The 21,936-nt window shown below is 43.2% G+C and overlaps 1 protein-coding gene across 1 annotated transcript; it reads right to left on the bottom strand.

Moving 5' to 3' along the window:
• Positions 1–570: 570 nt before the first annotated feature.
• On the bottom strand, positions 571–1,602 carry LOC124509665 (melanoma-associated antigen B2-like). Its single transcript, XM_047076376.1, has one exon. The coding sequence runs from the start codon at positions 1,600–1,602 to the stop codon at positions 571–573; it is 1,032 nt and encodes a 343-aa protein (XP_046932332.1).
• Positions 1,603–21,936: the final 20,334 nt, after the last annotated feature.

Below are 21,936 nucleotides of genomic sequence, written 5' to 3'. Positions count from 1 at the left end.
CATATATTATCAAACATTCTTAACAAACACAAACAAATGCAGGTATATGTCTTTTAAATTTAGAAAAAGAATAGAGTAAGGCAAACAAAGAATTAACCAATTATTACTGTATCAATGTACCTATCTGCGTATCTATGTAATCTATGTTATCTGTATACCTATGTACCTATCCATCTATCTACGAATCTAGGTTTCTATGTATCTAGTTATCTATCGATCGATCGATCTTCTCATCCTAACTATTTTAGTGTGGAATTCTTTCACACTTCCAAGGATATCCTATCTTAAAGCCATCTTATCTTGCTCTGGATCACAAAAGTGATTTAACAATTTCTGATCTATATTTCAAAACAAATAAACTCTTACACCTAAAACTGATAAACAGCAATAAATGTGTGATCTGTGTCATCCAAAAACTTATATTCTGAATCTACATAAACTTTCTATTGAAAGGAACAGTGCCTGAAGAATATATTTAAAAAAAAGGAATCAACAAATTATTTGTGCCCATGACAAACACTACTTAACAGGCCTTCCCATGACAAAGCGAAGAATCTGCCTCAGCCCTCTCTAGGGAGAAGAGTGGCCAGATGTGGCCTGGGAACATGCAGTGGCCTTGGCAGTAGAGGCATGCTTGGTTGCAGCTCTGGCTTGGGTTCTCTCTTCCTCATCTCGCAGAGCCTCTTCATAATGGGGCAGGAAGGCACTGGGGATGGTATTGTGGACCTTGGCCAAAAACTCGAGGACTTTCATCTTGCTGGTTTCAGCATGGGCTCTGGGGCCCCATAGGAACTGATAGCGTGGAGGATTGCTGCCGGGCACCTGGCGGTACTCCAGGTACTTTTCCTGCACGAAATCTTGGGTGATGAGCTTCCTGGGCTCCCCGAAGATGAAGTGCCTCCTTCCATCATAGACGCCCAAAATATTCAGGAATTCCCAGATCTGCTCCTCAGAGGTGCAGTTGCCATTCAAGAAGATGACACCTAGGAGAGGCATGAGAAGCCCATTCTTCGGAAAGCCCCAGAGATTATTCATAGTGCCATCGTCGGTGAGGTCTAGGTTGCTGGTGAGGGTGTAGGAGTTACTGCCAGGCTTGACTTCCTTTAATTTGAGGCCAAAGACCAGATCCATGCGCTCAGTGGCTCTCTTGAGGATCTCAGCGAACTGCTCCCTGTTCCTTTTGTGGACGATCTTCATCATGTCTATCTTCTTAATGGGCTCCTTCAATTTATACTTATACAGCAGAAACTGTACCAACATCCCCACCTTCCTGCTTAGAGGATCGTTTTGAGCTTTCCCGGTGGAAGTTGAGGCCAGAGAGGAATTTTTACTTTCCTCAACCTGGCTCTTGGCACCTGCCTTAGATCTTCGCCGTGAAGCACGTGCAGCAGCCCTGGTGGTGGCTGGGGCTTTTTGAGGCTCCTGGGAAGTGCCAGCAGTAGGGGAGCTTGAGGAAGCACCCCCAAGAACAGGAGAGGAGGAAGGAGTAGCCTCTTCTTCCTCTGCTGTAGTTGCCTGAGCACTCTTAAGACCTTGGGTCTCGGCTCTGTTAAGGCGGCGTTTCTCACGAGCACGGAGCTTACTCTTCTGACCACGAGGCATAATGGCTGTGCTCAGAGATAGCAGGCAAGGGTGTGAGCCAGTGGACAGGTGATATGGGCAACTGCAGAAGCGAGAATAAGATGATGTTATCACCTTCAACAGGTAGATTCCACTTTGGATTTATCAAAGGTGACCTCGGCAGGATACTTGAGGATACTGCTCTAGGACCCGACAAAGGCTCCTGTTCTCTTGGTCATCCTATCCCCTAAGAATCTTACAGAGAACCACAGAACCCTCACAGTGAGTCTTATTTGCATCCTACTAGCCCTGCCTCGGGTTTACTGAGGTGAGAGCAGATGTTTGCAGTAGAGGCCTCTGTGTTCTGGCGTGTTGGGCCCTCTCCATTTATCTTTAGTGTTATCATACCAAGTCTTGGCAGAGATGGGGCAGCCTTCCCTCTGCTACCTGTTATTTCACACCTCAAAGCTCCCAGGGACCCAGGAGAAGGAAGTGAAGGGGCACCTAAGTCTACTTCCCTGCCCAGTGCTGAGAGCTCAGCAGGGTCCATTCTGTCCTGAGTTCACTGGGATCCTCAGCCTCATTTAAGGCCTTCACTTTGGTTCCTTAAAAGGCTCAGAACCACTCTCCCTTGTTAACTTTGGTTTAACCTTCAGACTAAGAATATCACCTCCTTTAGACCTGATATAAAGAAGTCAGGGGATGCTCAACATGAAGGCTCTCCCCTGAGAATTCTTGGGCTGAAATCAAAGGGTTAAGATGGATGCTTTGATGTCCCCTCTATTCAGGATTGGATGATCCCTAGAGTCCTCATATTAAGAGCATAAGTTCCAAGAGGAAGAAGCGAAGACAACCTTAACTGACCAAACGTGGTCTCTCAAGAGTAAAAGCTACTGCAGGCAGGTTGATGTCCTATGGCAGGTGGTCCTCCATAGGATCCCAACTCAAGGTCTAAATCTGGCTCACAACAGGGTCTAAGATTTCTGCCTCTGCTGATCTAGAACCACTCCCCTTGGACCAAGACTCTCACTTTCCTGTTACCATGGAGTGGAAACTGATGTGCACTTCATATGGCATCTACCTTGGAGATCTCCCAGAGATAATACTAGTCAGGACTTTATTTATTGATTGCTTTTGCAAGAGTAAGGAAGGAGGGGGGAGGAGCAGAGAGAAAGAATCCAAGCAGGCTCTGGGCCATGAGTGCAGAGACGCACGCAGGGCTCCAACTCATGAACCATGACACGTGGCATGACCCCATATCCTCCCTCTGCTGGCCTGAGGCTGCCCCCTTTGACCTGGTTCTTCACTTCCCTGAGATGTTCTGGGAAGAAGTGAGTGTAATGTATCATGTCACCATGCCCAAGTTTCCCAAGTGTGAAAACAGGGTTTGGGCTTCATGCGGCCCCCTTCTTTCCTGGAGGAATTCCCCCATCATCACTCAGTACCACAACGTCGATTCCTGTTTAGGGACTGGGATCCTTTCGCTGAATGGGGCTTATGCCATTAGATACAGGCCGTCACTTCCCTGAGATCACCACCTCGAGAGGAAATGAGGGGGCACCTCAGCTTGCCAGCTCTGCCCCGGGCCTCCTAGGCTGAGTATGCGAGCTGTCGGTATAACCCTGAATCCCCTTAGCTGCTAGAGAAGAAGGTAGCTCCCTCGGCATCTGTCTACCCGGCATGGAGCCTCCTAGAGCTGAGTGCAGGGGTGCTTCCCAGAGTAGTCCCCTCTGTTGGGTCAAGGTCCGCTCGTTAGCACTCGGGGCCCTCATCTTGAATCTAGTTAGGACCGCCTCCCTCGGTAGTATCGGGACTACTCCCGAGACGGAGGCCTGGTCTCTGAGAACTTCTAGGCCGAATTCCGCCTCACATTCCGCCGGGACCGCCCGGAGCTGGGGCCAAACGGGCCCATGGCGGGGAGGGGTCCCCTCTGTTACGGGGGCGCGGGGAGTCGTCTCCTCGGGTCCCACTCGGCGTCCTCACCTCACTTTCAGCCCGGTCCCGGGAATCCGGCCGCCGCCGAACAAACGCCGCGCGCCCTCCGCCCTGAGGTCCGGGCCCGAAAGGAAGTCGGCGCAGCCGCATCCGGCCCTCGGCGGCGGCCGCCCGGGGTCTCCGAGGGCCGAAAGCAGGGGTGGGGCGCTCTAGGACCCCGCCGCCGAGAACTCGGTGGTCCCCGCGCGTCCTGGCCCAGGGTCCTCCCCACGTCCGTCAGGGCCTGGGGCTCCTCCCCCTGCCGGCCTCCAAAGCTCCACTCTCCTGACTTGCCAGAGGGGAATCTCTGGTCCCGCGACGCGTGGCTACCCCTTCCTGGGCTGCACAAGCCTGGAAGCACCAACAGGGCCCTGGGAAGCTTTTTCTAAGGGAGTTTTTCCCTCATCAGCTGACGCAGGGTCCTCATCTTCAATTAAGGCCAGGACTTCTGTGGCCAAACTGGGGCTGACGAAGAACTGATAGCTCTTCTGGGGCCTCCCGGGGCTAAGAATAGGGTGGAGATCTGTTTGACAGCCTCTGCTGGTAGGAGGATCCCTGCCTAATAGTCAGGGTCCTTACCATGACTCCTAAGGCCTGGGTTTTCTCTCTCTGCACATCTAGGGCTGTCCCCGCTAGCCCAAGATCCTCACCTATATGAGACACTCCAGGGAGAATGAGGGGGTTCTTCCACCTCACAATTCTGTCCTGGGCATCCCAGGACAGCACTGGGGGCATTTGTGGGGATATTCTGTTCTGGGGTGAGTGAGTCCCTCATTCTGATTCAGAGTCCTCACCCTGACACCTGACCAGTCTTGGAACTCCTTGTTGCACTGAGGCTGCTCCCATGAAGTCCAAGTATTCACCTTCTGGGGACCTCTGGCGTGGAAGTCAGAATAAGCCACATCCAGACATGCTGTTCTGGATTTCCTACAGTTGAGGACCTAAGCCAGGCTTCATGGAAGCCCACTGTTCTGGCTGAGTCCTTCCATCATTCCTCATTTGGGGTCCTCATGTCCGTACCTGCCATAGGCCGGGACTCCTCCTTCTACTGACCTGGGACTGTCTGTCTTGGGCCAAAATTCTTAAGTTCTTGAGTGGCCTGAAGAGTAAGTGAGGGGTATGCTCAGCCTGCCAGCTCTGTCTGAGGCCTCTAAGTCTGAGAGCAGGTGGCAGCCTACTGTGATCCCCCACGTTCTGGGGTACTGGTCTCTCAGGCCCTCTAACCTCGGGCTATTCCTCTTGGCCCCGGCATCTTCGGTTAAAGGCTTTCCGGGAAATGCCACATCCTTGCCAGCCCATGAGCAGTTTCCACTCTGCAAACCTTGGTCCCTGTCCTGGGAGTGACGGCAGTCCCAGGAAGGCGATGGTCTGTGAGGGGTGAAATATGCTGTTATTTTCCTTCTCTTCATCAGCAAGATTGAGTCTCATGTACATTCTGTTCATATAGATTCATACTCTCCAGGGAAGGGGCTGTCCAGGATGACTTTGAAAGCCCCTCATCTTTTAAGGCCATCTGAAGCTTCACGTATAGATGATCATACTGTCACTATGTATTCTTTTCTTTATTCATGCCTCTCATTTACTTGGGTATTCATACTACTCTGGGAATGTATTCCAACTGGGTGGTATGAGCACAGAGTCCTTCTTCTGGCCGCCTGAGATACATTTTTTTTTAATGTTTATTCATTTTTTGATAGAGACAGAGTGTGAGTGGGGGAGGGGCAGAGAGAGAGGGAGACACAGAATCCAAAGCAGGTTCCAGGCTCTGAACTGACAGCACAGAGCCCAACGCGGGGCTCCAACTCACAGACTGTGAGATCATGACCTGAGCTGAAGTCGGACGCCTAACCGACTGAGCCACCCAGGCGCCCCAGAGATACATTTTTAAGAAGAAAGGGGCAAACCAAATTAAGAGACACAAGGTGGACCTCAGGGTAGAAGTAGAACAGTGTGGACTCTAGACTAGTCCAGATTAGAGGTCTAGTTTCAACCCTGTCCCTTAACAGCTGCGCGAATCCAGGCACACGACTAACCTTAGAGAGCATCAGACTCTGAATGTGTGAAGTGGGTTGGATAAGCTCTGTCTTACAGGATGGTGGACTGTAGTTCATGTGTGTGAAGTGCCTGGCACAGTACATGGCCTACTGACAATTCTACATGGTATTTATTAGTATGATTAATTTGAACCCTAATAATACCACCCCACCCTGCTGGGATTTTTTTTTAATCCAGCAGCTGTCAGCAAATATGTACCATTCTAGAACAAATAAAATCAAATCAGCCAAAATGTTGATTAGCAAGGAAAACTAAGTAATATTTCCCTATTACACGATAAATCATTCAACACAGGTATAAGGTATAGTTCCCCAGTTAGATGCAACACAAAGCTCCAAAAATGTGCGTCAAGGATCAATAACTTTCTGCCCTCCCAGGGGCCCTTCCATCTAAACCACCCTTGTTTTCATTAATTTAACCTGCACTAAAAACCTAGAACTCACTATAAGTTAATTTGAATGCCTTACATTTTTTTGTCAGTTTTTATTTATTTTTGAGAGAAAGAGAAGGAGACAGACAGACACACAGACAGAGTGAGGGCGGAGGAGGAGCAGAGACAGAGGGAGACACAGAACCCAAAGCAGGCTCCAGGCTCTGAGCTGTCTGCACAGAGCCCGATGTGGGGCTCGAACTCATGGACTGCAAGATCACAACCGGAGCCGAAGTCAGACACTTAGCCTACTGACCCACCCAGGCATCCCTAAAAATATTTTTTCATGTTTATTTATTTTTGACAGAAAGGGAGAGCATGAGTGGGGGAGAGGCAATGAGACAGAGAGAGGGAGACAGAAACAGAGAGAGGGAGACAGAGGATCTGAAGTGGGCCCTGTGCTGACAGCAAGGAGCTCAAGAACGATGAACCGGTTCGAACTCAAGAACCGTGAAATTGTGACCCAAGATGAAATCGTGCGCTTAACCGACTGAGCCACACAGGCACCCCGAATGCCCTTTTGATGGAGTGGGCTCTGACAATCCAGGCCAGGTACAAAGAGTGCCTAGTGGCTTCTGAACATCTCACCTCGACAGAATCACCTTTATGTCTCAGAAACTGTCTAGAGACAATGTGGTTAAAACAGAGAATTTGGACACTGCTTTTACCCCCACTCACAGAAGAGCACACAACACATTGCATTCCCCACTCTGGGGGATTTCTCTCTGGTTTCCCCACAACCCCAAAGTAACTTTTTTTTTTTTTAATTTTTTTTTTCAACGTTTATTTATTTTTGGGACAGAGAGAGACAGAGCATGAACGGGCGAGGGGCAGAGAGAGAGGGAGACACAGAATCGGAAACAGGCTCCAGGCTCCGAGCCATCAGCCCAGAGCCCGACGCGGGGCTCGAACTCACAGACCGCAAGATCGTGACCTGGCTGAAGTCGGACGCTTAACCGACTGCGCCACCCAGGCGCCCCAACCCCAAAGTAACTTTAAGGGCAGTTTGCCATTCTAGGCCTCACTCAGGGCCTTCACCACGACTCCTGGCAACTCCTAGGACACCGGCTGTCCTTGCCTGCGGCCATCTCCCTTCACACCAAGGCCTTTGCCCTCTCTGAGACCCTTATGGGGAAGCGAGGGGACGTCTCACATCACTGTCCTTGCGTGAGACCTCCTAGAGTTGATGGCAAGGCCCCTCCCTCCTGCAGTGGGTGGTCTCACCACTCATTCTGATTCCTTACCTTGACTCCTAGCAGAGTCTGGACTTCCTCCCTCTGCCAAACTGGGATCACTTCTTTCAGACAAAGGACCTCACCTCCATGAGTCCCCTGAGGAGAAAATAACACAAGACAAAGTAATATAGGACTGTTTATACACACACACACGCACGTGCACACACACACATCTGGCAAAACTACTTGAGGGGGAAATAAAGGTCCTTTGCAATTCTGCCTGAACCTCCCGGGTCTCACAGCATGGGTGGGACAGGACCCTGAGGTCCCTGTCTTCTGGAGTTATATTATTCTTCTCCATTCATATGGGAGGTCCTCTGCGAAATCACTGTACTCAGAGAAAATCAAGTTCGAGGGCCTGCAAGGGACCTGTTGCAGAGGGGGTGACAGTAATGAAGGGTGGAACAGCAGACCACACCTGCACCTGCGCATCTTGCTGAGACACTGTTCCAGGGAATCAAATATACCTCCCGGTCAGTGCTGCAAGGGTGTTTACATCAGCACTGCCAAAAATAGGGCCTGTGAGGTAATATTAGGTGCCACTAAAAAAAAAGTGAAATCATTTTAGAGTAAGCTGGCTTTTACAAAGTTGAGTAGGTTTTAGTTTCTGGTTTTGTTTTCACTGCAAGACTTCCCAGAGCCCTCAATATACCAGTATGTACTGAGAAACTCCAAGGGGGATAATATAGCATAATGAGTTTTCTTAATATATTTGACTGTGGAAAATGTGCCCTCCTACCATTTTTTCCCTCACATTGAACCTCAAGATTTCAACACAGAATATTTTGGAGATGCTGTCTATCATGCTCCTGGCAGACCCTCAGCTTATTTTCTTGGATGTTTTTGGTCAAAGTGCAGCGGCCCTTGGGTAGGGCAAGAATACAGGCCAGGGACATTTTCAAAATAAAATAATCTGCTTTAGTGCCTATAAGGATGATATCTAAAGCACACGGCCATCTCTTAGTAAGTGACACAAAATATGAGCTCTTCGGGTACTTTTCCGAATTTTAACTTAGAGTTAACAGGACCTAGAGTTAACCACATTCACAGCTTGCTTGAGATGCCTGACCACTGACAGACACAGTCTAAAGTTTGCGTTAAATATAGGTCACCCTCAATTTCCCAGGCAACGATACTGTATTAGGGCTACTAAAAGGAGAGTGGATGCACATTTCCCCGGCCCCCAAGCCTCCAGGAGGGAAATCGGCTAGAGCCGGCCACCTGTAAAGGACCTCATCAAAAACAGGCATAAGTACAGGGTACCCGTTCAGCCTCAGCGGTGAATGGGAATGTCTGGAAACCACAAGGGAAAATCCCATCTTATGAAGTGGCTTTACACAGCGTGAGCAGAATAGGAACGTGGGAATGTGGAAAGCTACGCAAGCGTCTACAGTTCATCCAAGTGGTACTGGATACTGCATCTTTCGAGAGACGTAATTCTGGGCCTCTCTGGATGCTGGGACTGAGGTTATTGATATTCTTTCTGCTACTCTGATACTGATTAGCTCTGAAACCAGAGCAAGCCACACTCCTTAGAGGACATATATGGTAGATGTATCTGAGAAAGACAAAGGCATGGAACGGAGACGGGCTCGGAGCAATGACCCAGAGATGCTTGCAGAAGTCTAGATGCGTACTCCCGAAACACACATCCACTTTCCTCTTTACAGTTCAAATACATTTTCAAAATAAAGCAATTTCCTAGGCAAAAATGGAAAACAAATTCGGCCCTTATCTTGGGATTTGGACTTAATGGACACAGGTAATTCGAAGTGTACTGATGTGACCAAGTTAATTTCTTAAATCCTGTATTTCAAAGCATTTTCAGAAAAAAGAGACACAAGGTGGTGGCTCAAGGTAAGTGACATTCGAAAAACAGCATGTGAGTAGCATATTTAGAGCTATATTTATCGCATCTCCTGGGTAATTTTAGTATTCATTAGTGCCTTCAACTCCCAGTGGAACAAAACTCATGAGTGTCATTAATATACTGTTTAGTCACATACAGGCTAATTAATAAAGATATTAGATATAACCATGTCTAAAACCTGTGCCTCCGGCATATATTTTAGCAATACCTCTTCAATGAGACTTTAGTGTTTACGTATTTCCCTCTATATGTGGACAGGTGTATGATTTTATATTATAAAATTCTTTATCAGGGAATTGGAGCAGGGCTGTGGGGCTTTACGAAAAATCTTTTCAGTTGAAAACATGCCCTTCGAGTAGCCAGCACTAGTGAAAGATGACTTCAAGTTTTATAATTCTGTGCTACCACATACCACTCTTTTATTGTAGAGCAAGAAACCCAGAACAAAATAAAAACATCTTAATCAATGTTGAAGTGGGTTTAACCAGACTACCAGACTTTCGAAGTGCCAGTTTTGTTTTAGAGAATCACTCTTACGTTTCTTCTAACTGGTTTGTCCATTTTATTATGAAAGCCTATTTAAAAGTATTAACGTGTAATCTTTAAAAGGGTCATTGTCAAGAGGTAGGAAAATAGCAAAGGCGTGGGGGAAAACAACAATAACAGTATCATCTCCACTACTCGGGGACATCTGCTGCTATCAAACTATTTTCTTACTTGTTCTTAGGCAACTGTGGAAGGATCTGAAAAACAAATCTCAGCTTGGCATACCCAAACCACCTAGCGAACAATGGCAGAATCCTACCACCCAGTTAGTTCTTTTCAGTTTGCAGATGGGTAAAGAAGCTCAGCCCCAAGAAAAGAATGCTGCTTTTTAAATGATTCCTCCCTACTTTTCTTCCTCCAGTGACTCTATACTGCTTTGATTACCGCAGGGCTTTGCTTACGCTGTTGACAATGATTTTTCCTTTAAAAAAGAACCCCAGGGAGAAAATAGCTTAAAAACTGCATAGGATATTCAGAGAGCGGGAATAAAGGGAGACAAAGATCCACCATCAGGATGTGAACTTTAGGCTTTGTCTGTGATTGACAGACAACACCTAACAGAGAATGACACTTTCCCCCAAACTTCAGTCTACTAAACATTCAATCACCAGGTGGCCTACATATGTAATGTATTTCTTTAATGAGTTGGATTTGATGTGGTACTTGTGACTGAAAGCTAGAGGTCTAGATCAAGTGTCTGTGACAGAGAGATGGGGCCTGAAGTTCTTCAATTATCTCAAATGTGTTTCCAAGTCCAAATCGGTAGAACTAAGATTTCCCTGGCTTCCAGTTCCTGACTGAAGATGACACAGGTATACTATGGGGAGAATAAAATGGACTCCACACTAAGAGTGATCAAGACCATCTCTTTTGCTTTTGTTGAGAGAGAGAGAGAGAGAGAGAGAGAGAGAGAGAGAGAGAGAGAGAGAAACAGAGTGCATGAGTGGGGTAGCGAGAGAAAGAGACACAGAGAGACAGAGAGAGAAAATTAATCTTAAACCGGCTCCATGCTCAGCAGGGAGCCCAACATGGGGCTCGATCTCACAGTGCTGGGATCATGACCTGAGCTGAAATCAAGAGTCAGACACTCAACCGACTGAGCCACACAGGTGCCCCAAGACCATCTTTCTTTAATGACAAAAACCACTAAGTATTTAAAATCCAGAACAACATCAAACAGTCAACAAAAGGTACAAAAGCTATTACAGTGTAAGTTAATAACTAAGTGTTGGTGAACTTAAAAGAGCTCTGTTTAAATCAGGGGAGATCCGTGTTAAATTCAGAGTCCGTTCATGTATCTGGAGTACACAATAATGCCGCAGAGAGGCCCACAAATGACGCAGGGGAAAAGTGAATGCATGTAGTAAATTGTGTCTATTTTCGCTGAGGGAGAGCAATGGACGAAAGAACTCGTGAGTTCTTCAAAAGCAGTGGGCTCCATTCCCCGTGGTAAGAAAAATCACTTGGGGACTTTAGGAAGAATACAGATTTCCAGGCCCGCTGCACTGCCCCCCCACCAGAATCAAGAGGAACGTTGTAATGCAGCTTTTAAAAAAAGAAGCCTCAGTGATTCTGATGAGAGGCCAAATTTGGAACCACACTGTTACCCACACTGATGTCTTGCTAGCACTTCATTACAAAGTGTTAAACTCTTGGAAAATAAGGCTTTTTCAGAAAATAAAAAAAAGTGTTTTCTATTTAAATACAAAAATACTAATCGAAGTCCATCGATACCTTCGAACTTCTACGAAAATGTTTGCTGATCATTTTCAACTGCTGAGTCATTCCTTCAGTAATGAGAATTTTTCTTAGCTGGCTGTGGACATCTATTCAAATATAGGACTCAAACTGTCCAGAATGTATCAGGACGGATAAAATAAGAACAGCTCAAAATGTTACTTGAGACTTTGCTAAGGCACCATTAGTATTTTGAATTTTTTTTTTGTAGGTAAGAATAAAAACAGAGTTTAGGTCACATATAATTTTCTTTTTCCATTCCCTTTTAAGACTTCTCCATGTATTTATTAACTTCTTTTCATTTCTATACTTAGAATTCTTCATAGCCTTAGATTTACAGTTGAAAGTCGGTCTACAGCTTGTATAAAGGTCACATTTCAGGTGATGATTAACTGTTCAATAAGCGTTTTTCTTCTCTGTCAAATGAATTTCCAAGAGGAGGACCACATATTCTTCTTCTTTAATATCCAGAATATTCAGAGTTATCTGAATATCTTTATCTATATATTTTATCTATATCTATATATAGATATATATTAATATGTATTAAATATATTTATATATATAATATATAATTATATAATATAATATATATAATATACAATACATAATATAATATATAATATTTATATATATCTATATCTATTGATATGATATTATTATTTTCTTCTTTAGCCTGTTGATATAAGGGGTTATATTAATTGATTGTCATAGGTGGAACTACACCTTGCATCCCTGAAATAAATCAGGGTATTTGGTTGGGGTATATAATCCTTTGTATACATTGTTGGATTTGATTTGCAAATATTTTGCTGAGAATTTTCACATCTATCATCCTGAGACATATTGGTTGGTAGTTTTTCTTTCTTGTAATTTCTTTGCCTGTTTGGGTATTAGAGTAATGCTGGCCTCAGAGAATGAGTTAGGAGGTATCTATTTGACTTCTACTTTTTGGAACAGATTGGAGAGAATTAGTGTGATTTGTTCCTTAGATTCTTGGTAAAATTCACTAATGAAACCACTTGGGCCTGGCGCTTTCTGCTTTAAAAAGTTATGAATTACTGGCTTCAATTTCTTTAACAGTTATGGGCTTATTCAGATTATTTCTCCCTGTATGGGTTTTAGAAGATATGCCTTTCAAAGAATTGGTCCATTTCATCTAAGTTATCAACTTAGTTTTGATATTTTCAAAGTGCTCAGTTTTGTTTTCATTGACTTTTTGCTATTGATTTCCCTTTTTAAAATTAAAAATTTTTTTAATGTTTATTTATTTTTGAAGAAGAGAGGGACAGAGTGTGAACAGGGGAGGGGCAGAGAGAGAGGGAGACACAGAATCCAAAGCAGGCTCCAGGCTCTGAACTGTCAGCACAGAGCCCGACGTGAGGCTTGAACTCACAAGCTATGAGATCATGATCTGAGCCAAAGTTATACGTGTAACTGACTGGCTCACCCAGGCACCCCTCCTTTTTTCCAATGTCAATGATTTTTTGCTTTTAATTCTGTATTTTTTTCTTGCTCACCTTGAATTTAATGTGTCCTCCTTTTTCTAGTTTTCCTAAGGTGGAATATACATTATTGATTTTAGATCAATCTTCTAATACATGCATTCAATGCTACAAATTTCCCTCTAACAGTGGGTTTGCCACATCCCATTAATTTTGACAGATTTTTTTTCATTTAAACATATTTTTCATTTTTCTTGAGTTCTTTATGTGTAATTTAGAATTGTATTGTTTAATTTCTAAATATCTTATGATTTCCCAGCTATCAATTACTGATTTCTATTTTAAATCCATTGTGGTCTGAGAGCATACTTTTATGGTGTCTATTCTTTCATACTTGTTAAAGTGTGTTTTACGGCCCAGAATGTGATCTACCTTGGTGAATGTTTCATGTGAGCTGGAGAGGAATGCATATTCTATCACTGTTGGACCAAGTGTTCTATAAATGTCAATTAGATCCAGTTGATTGATGGTACTATTCAGTTCAACTAAGTCCTTACTGATTTTCTGCCTGCTGGATCTGTCAACCACTGATAGGTGTTGAAGTCTCCAGTTATAACAGGAGATTTATCTATTTTTCCCTGCATTTATCACTTTCTGTCTCATGTATTTTGATGCTCTTTTATTAAGTACACATTAAAGATTGTCATGTTTTATTAGAAAATCAACCCTTTTATCATTATGTAATGCACCTCTTTATCAGTGATCATCTATCAGTGATCATCTTCCTTGCTATGAGGCTGCTTTGCCTAAAATTACTACAGCTACTCCACCCTTCTTTTGATGAGTGCCTGCCAGATGTATCTTTCTCTGTCCTTTTACATTAAATTCATCTGTCTTTATGTTTAATGTGGGTTTCTTGCAGGCATCTAGTTTGGCCTTGTTTTTATTCACTCTTAAAGTCTCTTTTAATTAGTCTATTTGAAGCATTCACATTGAAAGTGAATACTGACATATCTGGATTAATAATATCTACTGTATTTGTAACTGTTGTCTATTCATTGCCCTGTTTTCTTTGTGTCTGTTTTTGTCTTCCACTCTTTTTCTGTCTTCTCTGGTTATGACTGAGTGTTTTACATGACTCCATTTTCTCTGCTATCTTAGCTTATCAATTATACCTTTAAAAAGAAAACCTTTTTAGCAGTTGTCCTCAAGTTTGAAATATACAACAAATCTAAGTCCACATTCAAATAATATATGGTTTCACAGGTAGTGCATGTAACTTACAACAGAGTATTCCCAACTCCTTCTTCCACCCCTTATTACATAGCTATCATTCATTTCACTTATAAACTACATTCATTGGAAACACTGTTGCTATTATTATTTTGAACAAATTATGCTAGATCAATTAAGAATAAGAAAAATAAAAGGCTTTATTTTACTTTTATTAATTCCTTCTCCAACACTTTTGTGTGTTTCTGACCTCCATCATTTACCTCCTGTCTGAAGAACTTCTAACATTTCTTGCAAGTAGGTCAACTGGTGAAAAGTTCCTCAACTTTTGTTTGTCTGAGAAAGTCTTTTTTCTCCTTTACTTTTGAAAGAGTTTTGCTAGATATGGAATTCTAGGATAGTGGTTAGTTTTTTCATCACTTTAAATATTTCATTTCATTCTGTTTTTGCTCGTATGGTTTCTGAAGAGAAGTACAACTTAATTTTTGTCCTTGTTCCTCTATAGGGAAGGCAGTTTCTTCCACTGGCTTACTTCAGGATTTTCTCTGTTTCTGAATTTTATGCAGTTTGGATATGCCTACATGCTGATTTTTTTAAAATATATTTATCCTGCTTCTGCTCTGAGCTTTCTGGACCTATGGTTTGGTGTCTGCGTTTAATTCTGGAAAACTGTCAGCCATTAAAGCTTCACATACTTCTATTCCTCTCCTTCCTCTACTTCTGACTGCGATATTACATATATGTTACACCTTCTGAAATTGTCCCAGCGTTCTTGAATACTCTGTTCAGTCTTTTTCATCCTTTTTTTTTCTTCGTATTTCAGTCTTGGAAGTTTCTACTGATATATCCTCAAGCTCATTGCTTCTTTCCTTGGCTGGGTATAGTCTACAAATAAATCCATGAAAGACATTTTTCATTTCTGTTGGTGTTTTTGATTTCTAGAATTTTCTTTTAATTCTTTCTTAGAGCTTACATCCCCCTGCTTATATTACCTATGTTTTCTTGCATGTTGTTCACTTTTTCTATGATAGTCCTCAGAATATTAATAATTATTTTAAATTCCCAGTCTGATAATTACACACTCTTTGTTATGTATGACTCTAATTCTGATGCTACTTTGTCCATTCAGATTGTGCTTCTTTGCCTTTTAGAATGCCTTACAGTCTTTTTGCTGAAAGCCAAACATGATATACCAGATAAAAGGAACTGAGATAGTGAGAGTTTTAGGTTTATCTGCCTGGTACTTAGACTATGTTTACTGCTTGCTGTAATTGCGGTGTCAGAGGCTGTAATTTCCTTTAGTGTCCTTGTTTTTTCTCCCCCTATTGCCTTTGAGTTTTTCTAGCAACTTCTTAAATAGGGTGTGAGGGCATCCAGTTCTTTTAACTGTTATCTCCTTTATTATACATGAGCCCTACTGACGTGGTGGTGTGGGGGAGGGGGAGCATTCTATAGTTCTATGGCTAGGTCTTAGTCTTTTTTTTAATGTTTATTTTTGAGAGAGTGTGGGTGGGGGAGGGGCACAGAGAGAGGGAAACAGAATCCAAAGCGGGCCCTGCGCTGACAGCACAAAGCCTGATGTGGGGCTCGAACCCACGAACCATGAGATAGTGACCTGAGCCGAAGTCGGTAAGCCACCCAGGAACCCTGAGTTCTTAGCCTTTCAGTGAGCCTAAGTGGGTATTTCCCTTCCACCATATGGAAGGCTAGAGAGAGCTGGGTTGAGTACTCTTCCCCCATGTCACTTAGGCTTTGGTAAAACTCTAGTTGACAGTACTCTCGTAAAGTAATTTCCCTTGAGGAAAGGTCTACTTAAGGAGAACAGAGGACTCTGCGGGTGTTTTTAAAGTGTTACTTCCCCCTTTCTTCTCCCTAAAGTATGAAGGGATTTTTCTCTGATCTTTATACTGACAACTTGATGGGGCTCCTGAAGGTAAAACACAGAAAAGGATTGGGGTGGGGGTGCTCCTAACATTGGGCCCCCTGGGAGTTTTGAACTCTCAAGCTTGTCGACACTGAGCCTGCAGCAATTCATCAATTTCAATGTAAAGGTTTCTGCTATTCTGGTTCTGGTTGTGGGCTTCTGCTCATAATCAAGACCTAATGAAGGCCTCAGAGTTCTTGCTTCCATTTGAAATTGCAATGCTCTGACCTTGGCACAGAACAGAAAGTTATTTTCTAGCCTGCTTTTCTCCATCCTGTCATATCTTGAAACAGGTGTGCCACATGTCAACGGGTCCTAACTATGAGTTGAACTGTGCCTAACATTCATATGCTGAAATCCTAACGCCCAGGTGACTATACTGGAGATAAATCCTCGAGAAAGGTAATTAAGGTCAAATGAGGTCATAAGGGTGGAACTCTCATCTGACAGAACTGGTGTCCTTATAAAAGAGGAAGAAATACCCAAGATCCATTTTTTCCTTCCCCCTTGCCCTCTCCCTTTCCCTCTTTCTTTTCACCATGTGGGGACTCAGAAAGTCCTAACATCTCTCAGCAGAAACTGAACCCTACTAGAACCTCGATCTTGGACTTTCTAGCCTCTACAAGTGTTGAGGAAATCAATTGCTGGTCTTTAGCCCACCCAATCTTTGGTATTTTGTTATGGCAGCCCTAGGAGACAGCGCCAATCCTTTGTTGTGTAATGTAACTTGGTTTATGGAGAAGTCCTAGTTTGCTGGTATCGAAAGATAAAGTGACTAGTGTTTCCAATTACTGTCTTCTCTCATGCACTGTTGTATTTCCCTTTCCAGTACTGCAATATGATCTTCTGAAGATTCCATAGCTTTGTGGCTACTTTTGGCTATTAAAATTTAGTTCAAATTAAAGCACTGATTTCAAACTTGTTTTAAACTTCATCTTTTTTTCCTTATCCTCAGGTCAGGTTTGAGTGGCAGTCCTGACTGCTGGATCTGAGCTGGATGGTGCGGGCAGGGTCTGGCTGTGAGGCAATGCTTTCCTCTCTCTCTGAAGCTTAACCTCTCTGAGGCTATTCTTGCTTCTGTAGTATCGACAGGCTCAAGAGGCAATCTGTGTGGCAGTGCCCAAATTACTCATCTTTTCATGGGACACACATAGAATTCTTCATAGGTCTCCGAGGAGCCTCTCTAATATGCTGTTCCCTGGACAGTACAGGCCCCCATGTAGCAGAACATCCTCCAGGCTCTTGCTGATGAGGTGTCTCAGCTAGGAGCCAGCCTCCCTGATTGGGCTATTAGCAAAATTGCTCTAGCCAGGTAATCTTGGCAGGGATCACTGGAAATTCATACATTTTCCCCATGCCCAAAGGAGGGAATTCAGATTTTTCCACTGCTTCCCTCTCTCTGCAATCATCCCTATCTGTTTAACCCTATTCCTCCTTCTCAGATATGCACACAGGTGAAATCCTACACTGTGTTTACCATTTTAATTTATGTCAAAAGAGCAGGTCTTTAGAAATAAAATGGACTCCTTAAAACAAGAACTAATGACCTTGAGAACTCATATTTGTAAATCTTATTCTCTAATTCTTGAATTGTTATTCAATTTCCATGGGATGAATCTTTGACTCCATTCAACAAGCATTTACTGAGCACCCAAAGTATACAGGGCACATAAATAAAATTTTCCAGAATTCTCTCTGCCCTCAGATACTTCAGGAGAGCTAATATAGCTACATAGTTTTTTAATGTTTACTTCTGATAGAGAGGACAGAAAGAGCATGAGCGCGGGAGGGGCAGAGAGAGGGAGATACAGAATCTGAAGCAGGCTCCAGGCTCTGAGCTGTCAGCACAGACCCCGACGCGGGGCTAAAAACCCATGAACTGTGAGATCATGACCTGGGCCAAAGCTGGATGCCCAACCAACTAAGCCACCCAGGCGCCCCTAAGTATTTTTAATATCAAGAAGGTAAAAGATGACAGGTGACATAAGAGAGTGTTGTGAGAATTCAAAAAGGAAGAAAAACTCTATTTTGACTCACCCAGGAAAGACTTAGAGGACAGGACACTTGGGCTGGGTAGGATTTATGTATCAGACAAAGAAAAGATATTCTACATTACAAAACAACGGCACAGAAATGGAAAATCACTTGAAATTGTTGGGGAAAAGATACCTTCTTAAGGTATCTCTCTTTGATGTTAATACTGGAAGCAGAAACATACAGGGAAAGGAAGACATGAAGGAGTAGAAAGAATTAATTAAGCAGCTGGATTTTTCCACTTTTAAGTAGGTCTGTGTAACACTTTGCACAAACTGGATACTGATAAATATGTCTTAGCAGCTTGACTGCTAAATCCCAATTATGCTGAAATTTCTCATTCTTTTCTACTAAATCCATAGATATTAAAGAGTTCTGTAAAGCAAATTTACATCTTTTTAACTTTTTTCTAATTGGTCAGTGTATATCTAGCCACCATGAGAAATACAAAAGTTTTAACATTCTCACCCCACAAGGAGCTTAAACTTTATTTTCCTTTCCCTGATTTGTTCTTTTTACCCAGACAGGAAAATAACTGATGCTCATGAGCCTGATTTGATTATAGTTTAATCATTCAACCCCAACCCCCAACACACACTTCTGTTCTTTCCAGTCCTGTTATCAGTAAGAGAATGTAGGAATACCTCCTGACATACTGTTAACCTAAGTCATTACTACTGGTTACTACTGGAATAGAATGGTTGTATTTTGGCTCTTTGTCATCGAGAGCCAAAAATGAATTTGTGAGTTTTTAATTGGCATATTCTTTCTCTGTGATTTCCAAGAGGTTTCAGTGACTGCTTTTACCAGGTATATATGTATGCCTTACACAGCTTTTCGAAATGAAATGCCAATCAAACTACTATTCACATTTCAAAAATGAAGATAATCTATGTATAAGAAACAAGGTAAAAAAGCAAAGCTCGTTATTACAGGAATTTTAATTTTAGCAAGATCTCTTAACTCAGCCCTTCCAGTGTGACTGGTCTAATCTTTGCTGTTGATTACCATAGGCAAGGTATATTTGAATGAATGTAAGGCAGAGAGGCTTGTTAGAACAGTCCATTCCTCAGCTGATCATAATCACATCCTTTTTAACAATATACATGCTACCTGTAGATGTCACTATACCCTTATAATTCTTCTCAGTGACCTAAACTCCACATTAAGCCCCTACAACAGTCAGAGAAATATTTGAAGGAATGGTGAAATTCTGTTTTCCAAACAGAAAACTAAAAGGTAAGGTTTCCCAGAATATAAAATATAAAATTGCAAATCAGTAACACACAGACCAGGAGTGCTTTCAAAGGTAGATAATTATATTTACCACCTTTGTTTCATTAGTCAACTTGATAACCTTTCAGGTTAAAAACAAGATCCAACCAAGAATGTGGCTATTACTTCTCGTTTGTTGCATATTTTTATTTAAAAAAAATTTTTTAATGTTTATTTTTGAAAGAGAGAGAGCGAGTGAGAGAGAGACAGAGCACAAGCGGGGGAGGGGAAGAGGAAAGGGGAGGCACAGAATCCGAAGCGGGCTCCAGGCTCTGAGCTGTCAGCACAGAACCCGACGTGGGGCTGGAACCCACGAACCATTGAGATCATGACCTGAGCTGAAGTCAGATGCCTAACCGACTAAGCCACCCAGGTGCCCCTTATTGTAGATTTTTAAATGATCTGTAAAGTCTTAGCCTAAAATAAACAGAATCATGTTTCAATGACTGTTTTCTCACAAGATATTAGAGGAGTTAAATAAAATGGATTTCTTGTTTAAAAAAAAGATTGTGAAAATGATGCTTTCGTGGATTACTTAATGGTAGAAGAAATACAGACAAATATGCCTGGTTTTAAGAATAGGTTCTTGGTTTGGCAGCCTTTTGCCTGAGACCTGGAATTGGCAAAAGCTCAAAAACTAGGCATGAGTGATTCCTTGTCCTCTCTCCATTCAATTGCATGACACAGCAGTTAACACACAGGATGGGATGCTGTATAAAACATTCATGACAGGAGTACAGGAATTTGGGCAAGCCGAGCACTCAATTACGATACGTGAAGTAGGCTATGGATGTTGAAAGAACAAGTAATCATGGGCATGGGTGCTAGGGTTTCGGGAGTTTTCCTCCTTGCGCTGGACTACCTAACAAGGGGCCCAGTTTTTTATTCGTTGCACCGTCATGTCCCTTTTGTTAATGTGGGCGTATGGAGTACTTTATCGCAACATGTAGCATACCAAAGTGTTTCAGGTGGGAAGAGAAGGATACTCAGAAGTGACTTAGGTATCTTATGAGGCCCAGAAGGTCAAACTCGGCCTAAGCTGAAAAGACAGAGACCTTCCCCAGGGAGAGAAGCACAGCCAAAGCTAAGGCAGTAAAGGATCTCAGCTTTTCAGAGGCAAAGAGGGATGGAGAAAAGGAGCTCCAGTTAATTAAAATCAGCTTCTCAAGTAGGGAAGCCCATGTCCAGGCTCTCCTCAGGTTGATGCTGACTGTCAAAAGGCACGGTTCACAAAAAAACTCCAGTGGATCAACAGGCGGATTGTGGAGTCATATCCTTCTAACACCACCGGCCCAAGAAGAGAGAAAAAAATCAAATGATGTAATTTGAAAGGACCATGAGTCAAAAATAAAAATAAAGTAAGGTATGTAGAATGCAAAAATCTGAAATAAACCCTATACATGGGTATGGATTTGGGCAAGGGTCACTGACGGAAAGGCTTAGTTGAGGCATACTGAAGCCAGGGACGGCCACTGCCAACGCTAGCGAGGCCTCACATTATGGTGATTTGTAAATATTCTTCACACTCCCTGTTAGAAAGCAACTTCTTAGAGGGATAAACCAGAGTCTCATTCATCTTGGTTCCCCCATGGCATCAAGAAAATCATCTGGCACCTAGTTGACTCTCAAAAATCATTTGTTTATTTTGGTTTTTGTTTTTTGAGAGGGGGAGAGGGAGAAAGAGAGAGAACCCCAAGCAGGCTCCACACCCAGCGCAGAGACTGAAGCAGCGTTCAGTGTCGTGACCGTGAGATCATGACCTGAGCTGAAATCAAGAGTCGGACAATGCAACCGACTGAGCCACCGAAGTGCCCCATAAAAATCATTTGTTTATTAAAGAGACAAATGGAAGTAAATGATACACAGTGAGAAAAAACAAACAGTTCTTGGGTGCTGTCACTGAAAAAGAATGGGAGGCCAGCAAACAGTCTGAATGTTTAAATTTGGAGACTGAAAAGTTGGCGCTGCTGTCAGAGAACACAGACGGAAGATTCAATGCCTTTGGGGATATACGGAGATGGTCCGTATTTAATGGAAGAGTATCTAATAAGCTGGGCTTAAATCTGACTGGGTGGAAATAAGATATTAGGAAAGGGGGCAGGAAAGGCAGATTTGGGATTCCTTGGTAGAGAGAACACATGTAAATTTTCAGAATGGATGAGCCCCTGAGAGAATGTATATAATGTATTATGTATATGAAGAAGGTTGAGAACTCAAGATGTTGGGATATCTGGAATTAACAGGTGGGAAAAGAGAGAGAAGAAAGAGCCAGCAAGGGGTGCCTGGGTGGCGCAGTCGGTTAGGCGTCCGACTTTAGCCAGGTCACGATCTCGCGGTCCGTGAGTTCGAGCCCCGCGTCAGGCTCTGGGCTGATGGCTCGGAGCCTGGAGCCTGTTTCCGATTCTGTGTCTCCCTCTCTCTCTGCCCCTCCCCCGTTCATGCTCTGTCTCTCTCTGTCCCAAAATAATAAATAAAAAGACGTTGAAAAAAAAATTTAAAAAAAAAAGAAAGAGCCAGCTGAAGGTAGAAGAGTGTTATACTAGCTGAGAAAAGACAATTATGGGGGAAAAAAGGCAACCACGCTATAAGAATGAACAATAGGGGCGCCTGGGTGGCGC

Source organism: Lynx rufus, unplaced genomic scaffold (assembly GCF_022079265.1).
Source record: "Lynx rufus isolate CCGP_SWC_20201006 ecotype Redwood Valley unplaced genomic scaffold, mLynRuf1.p SCAF_14, whole genome shotgun sequence".
NCBI classification, from domain to species: domain Eukaryota; kingdom Metazoa; phylum Chordata; class Mammalia; order Carnivora; family Felidae; genus Lynx; species Lynx rufus.
This window is presented reverse-complemented; position numbering and strand designations above follow the sequence as displayed.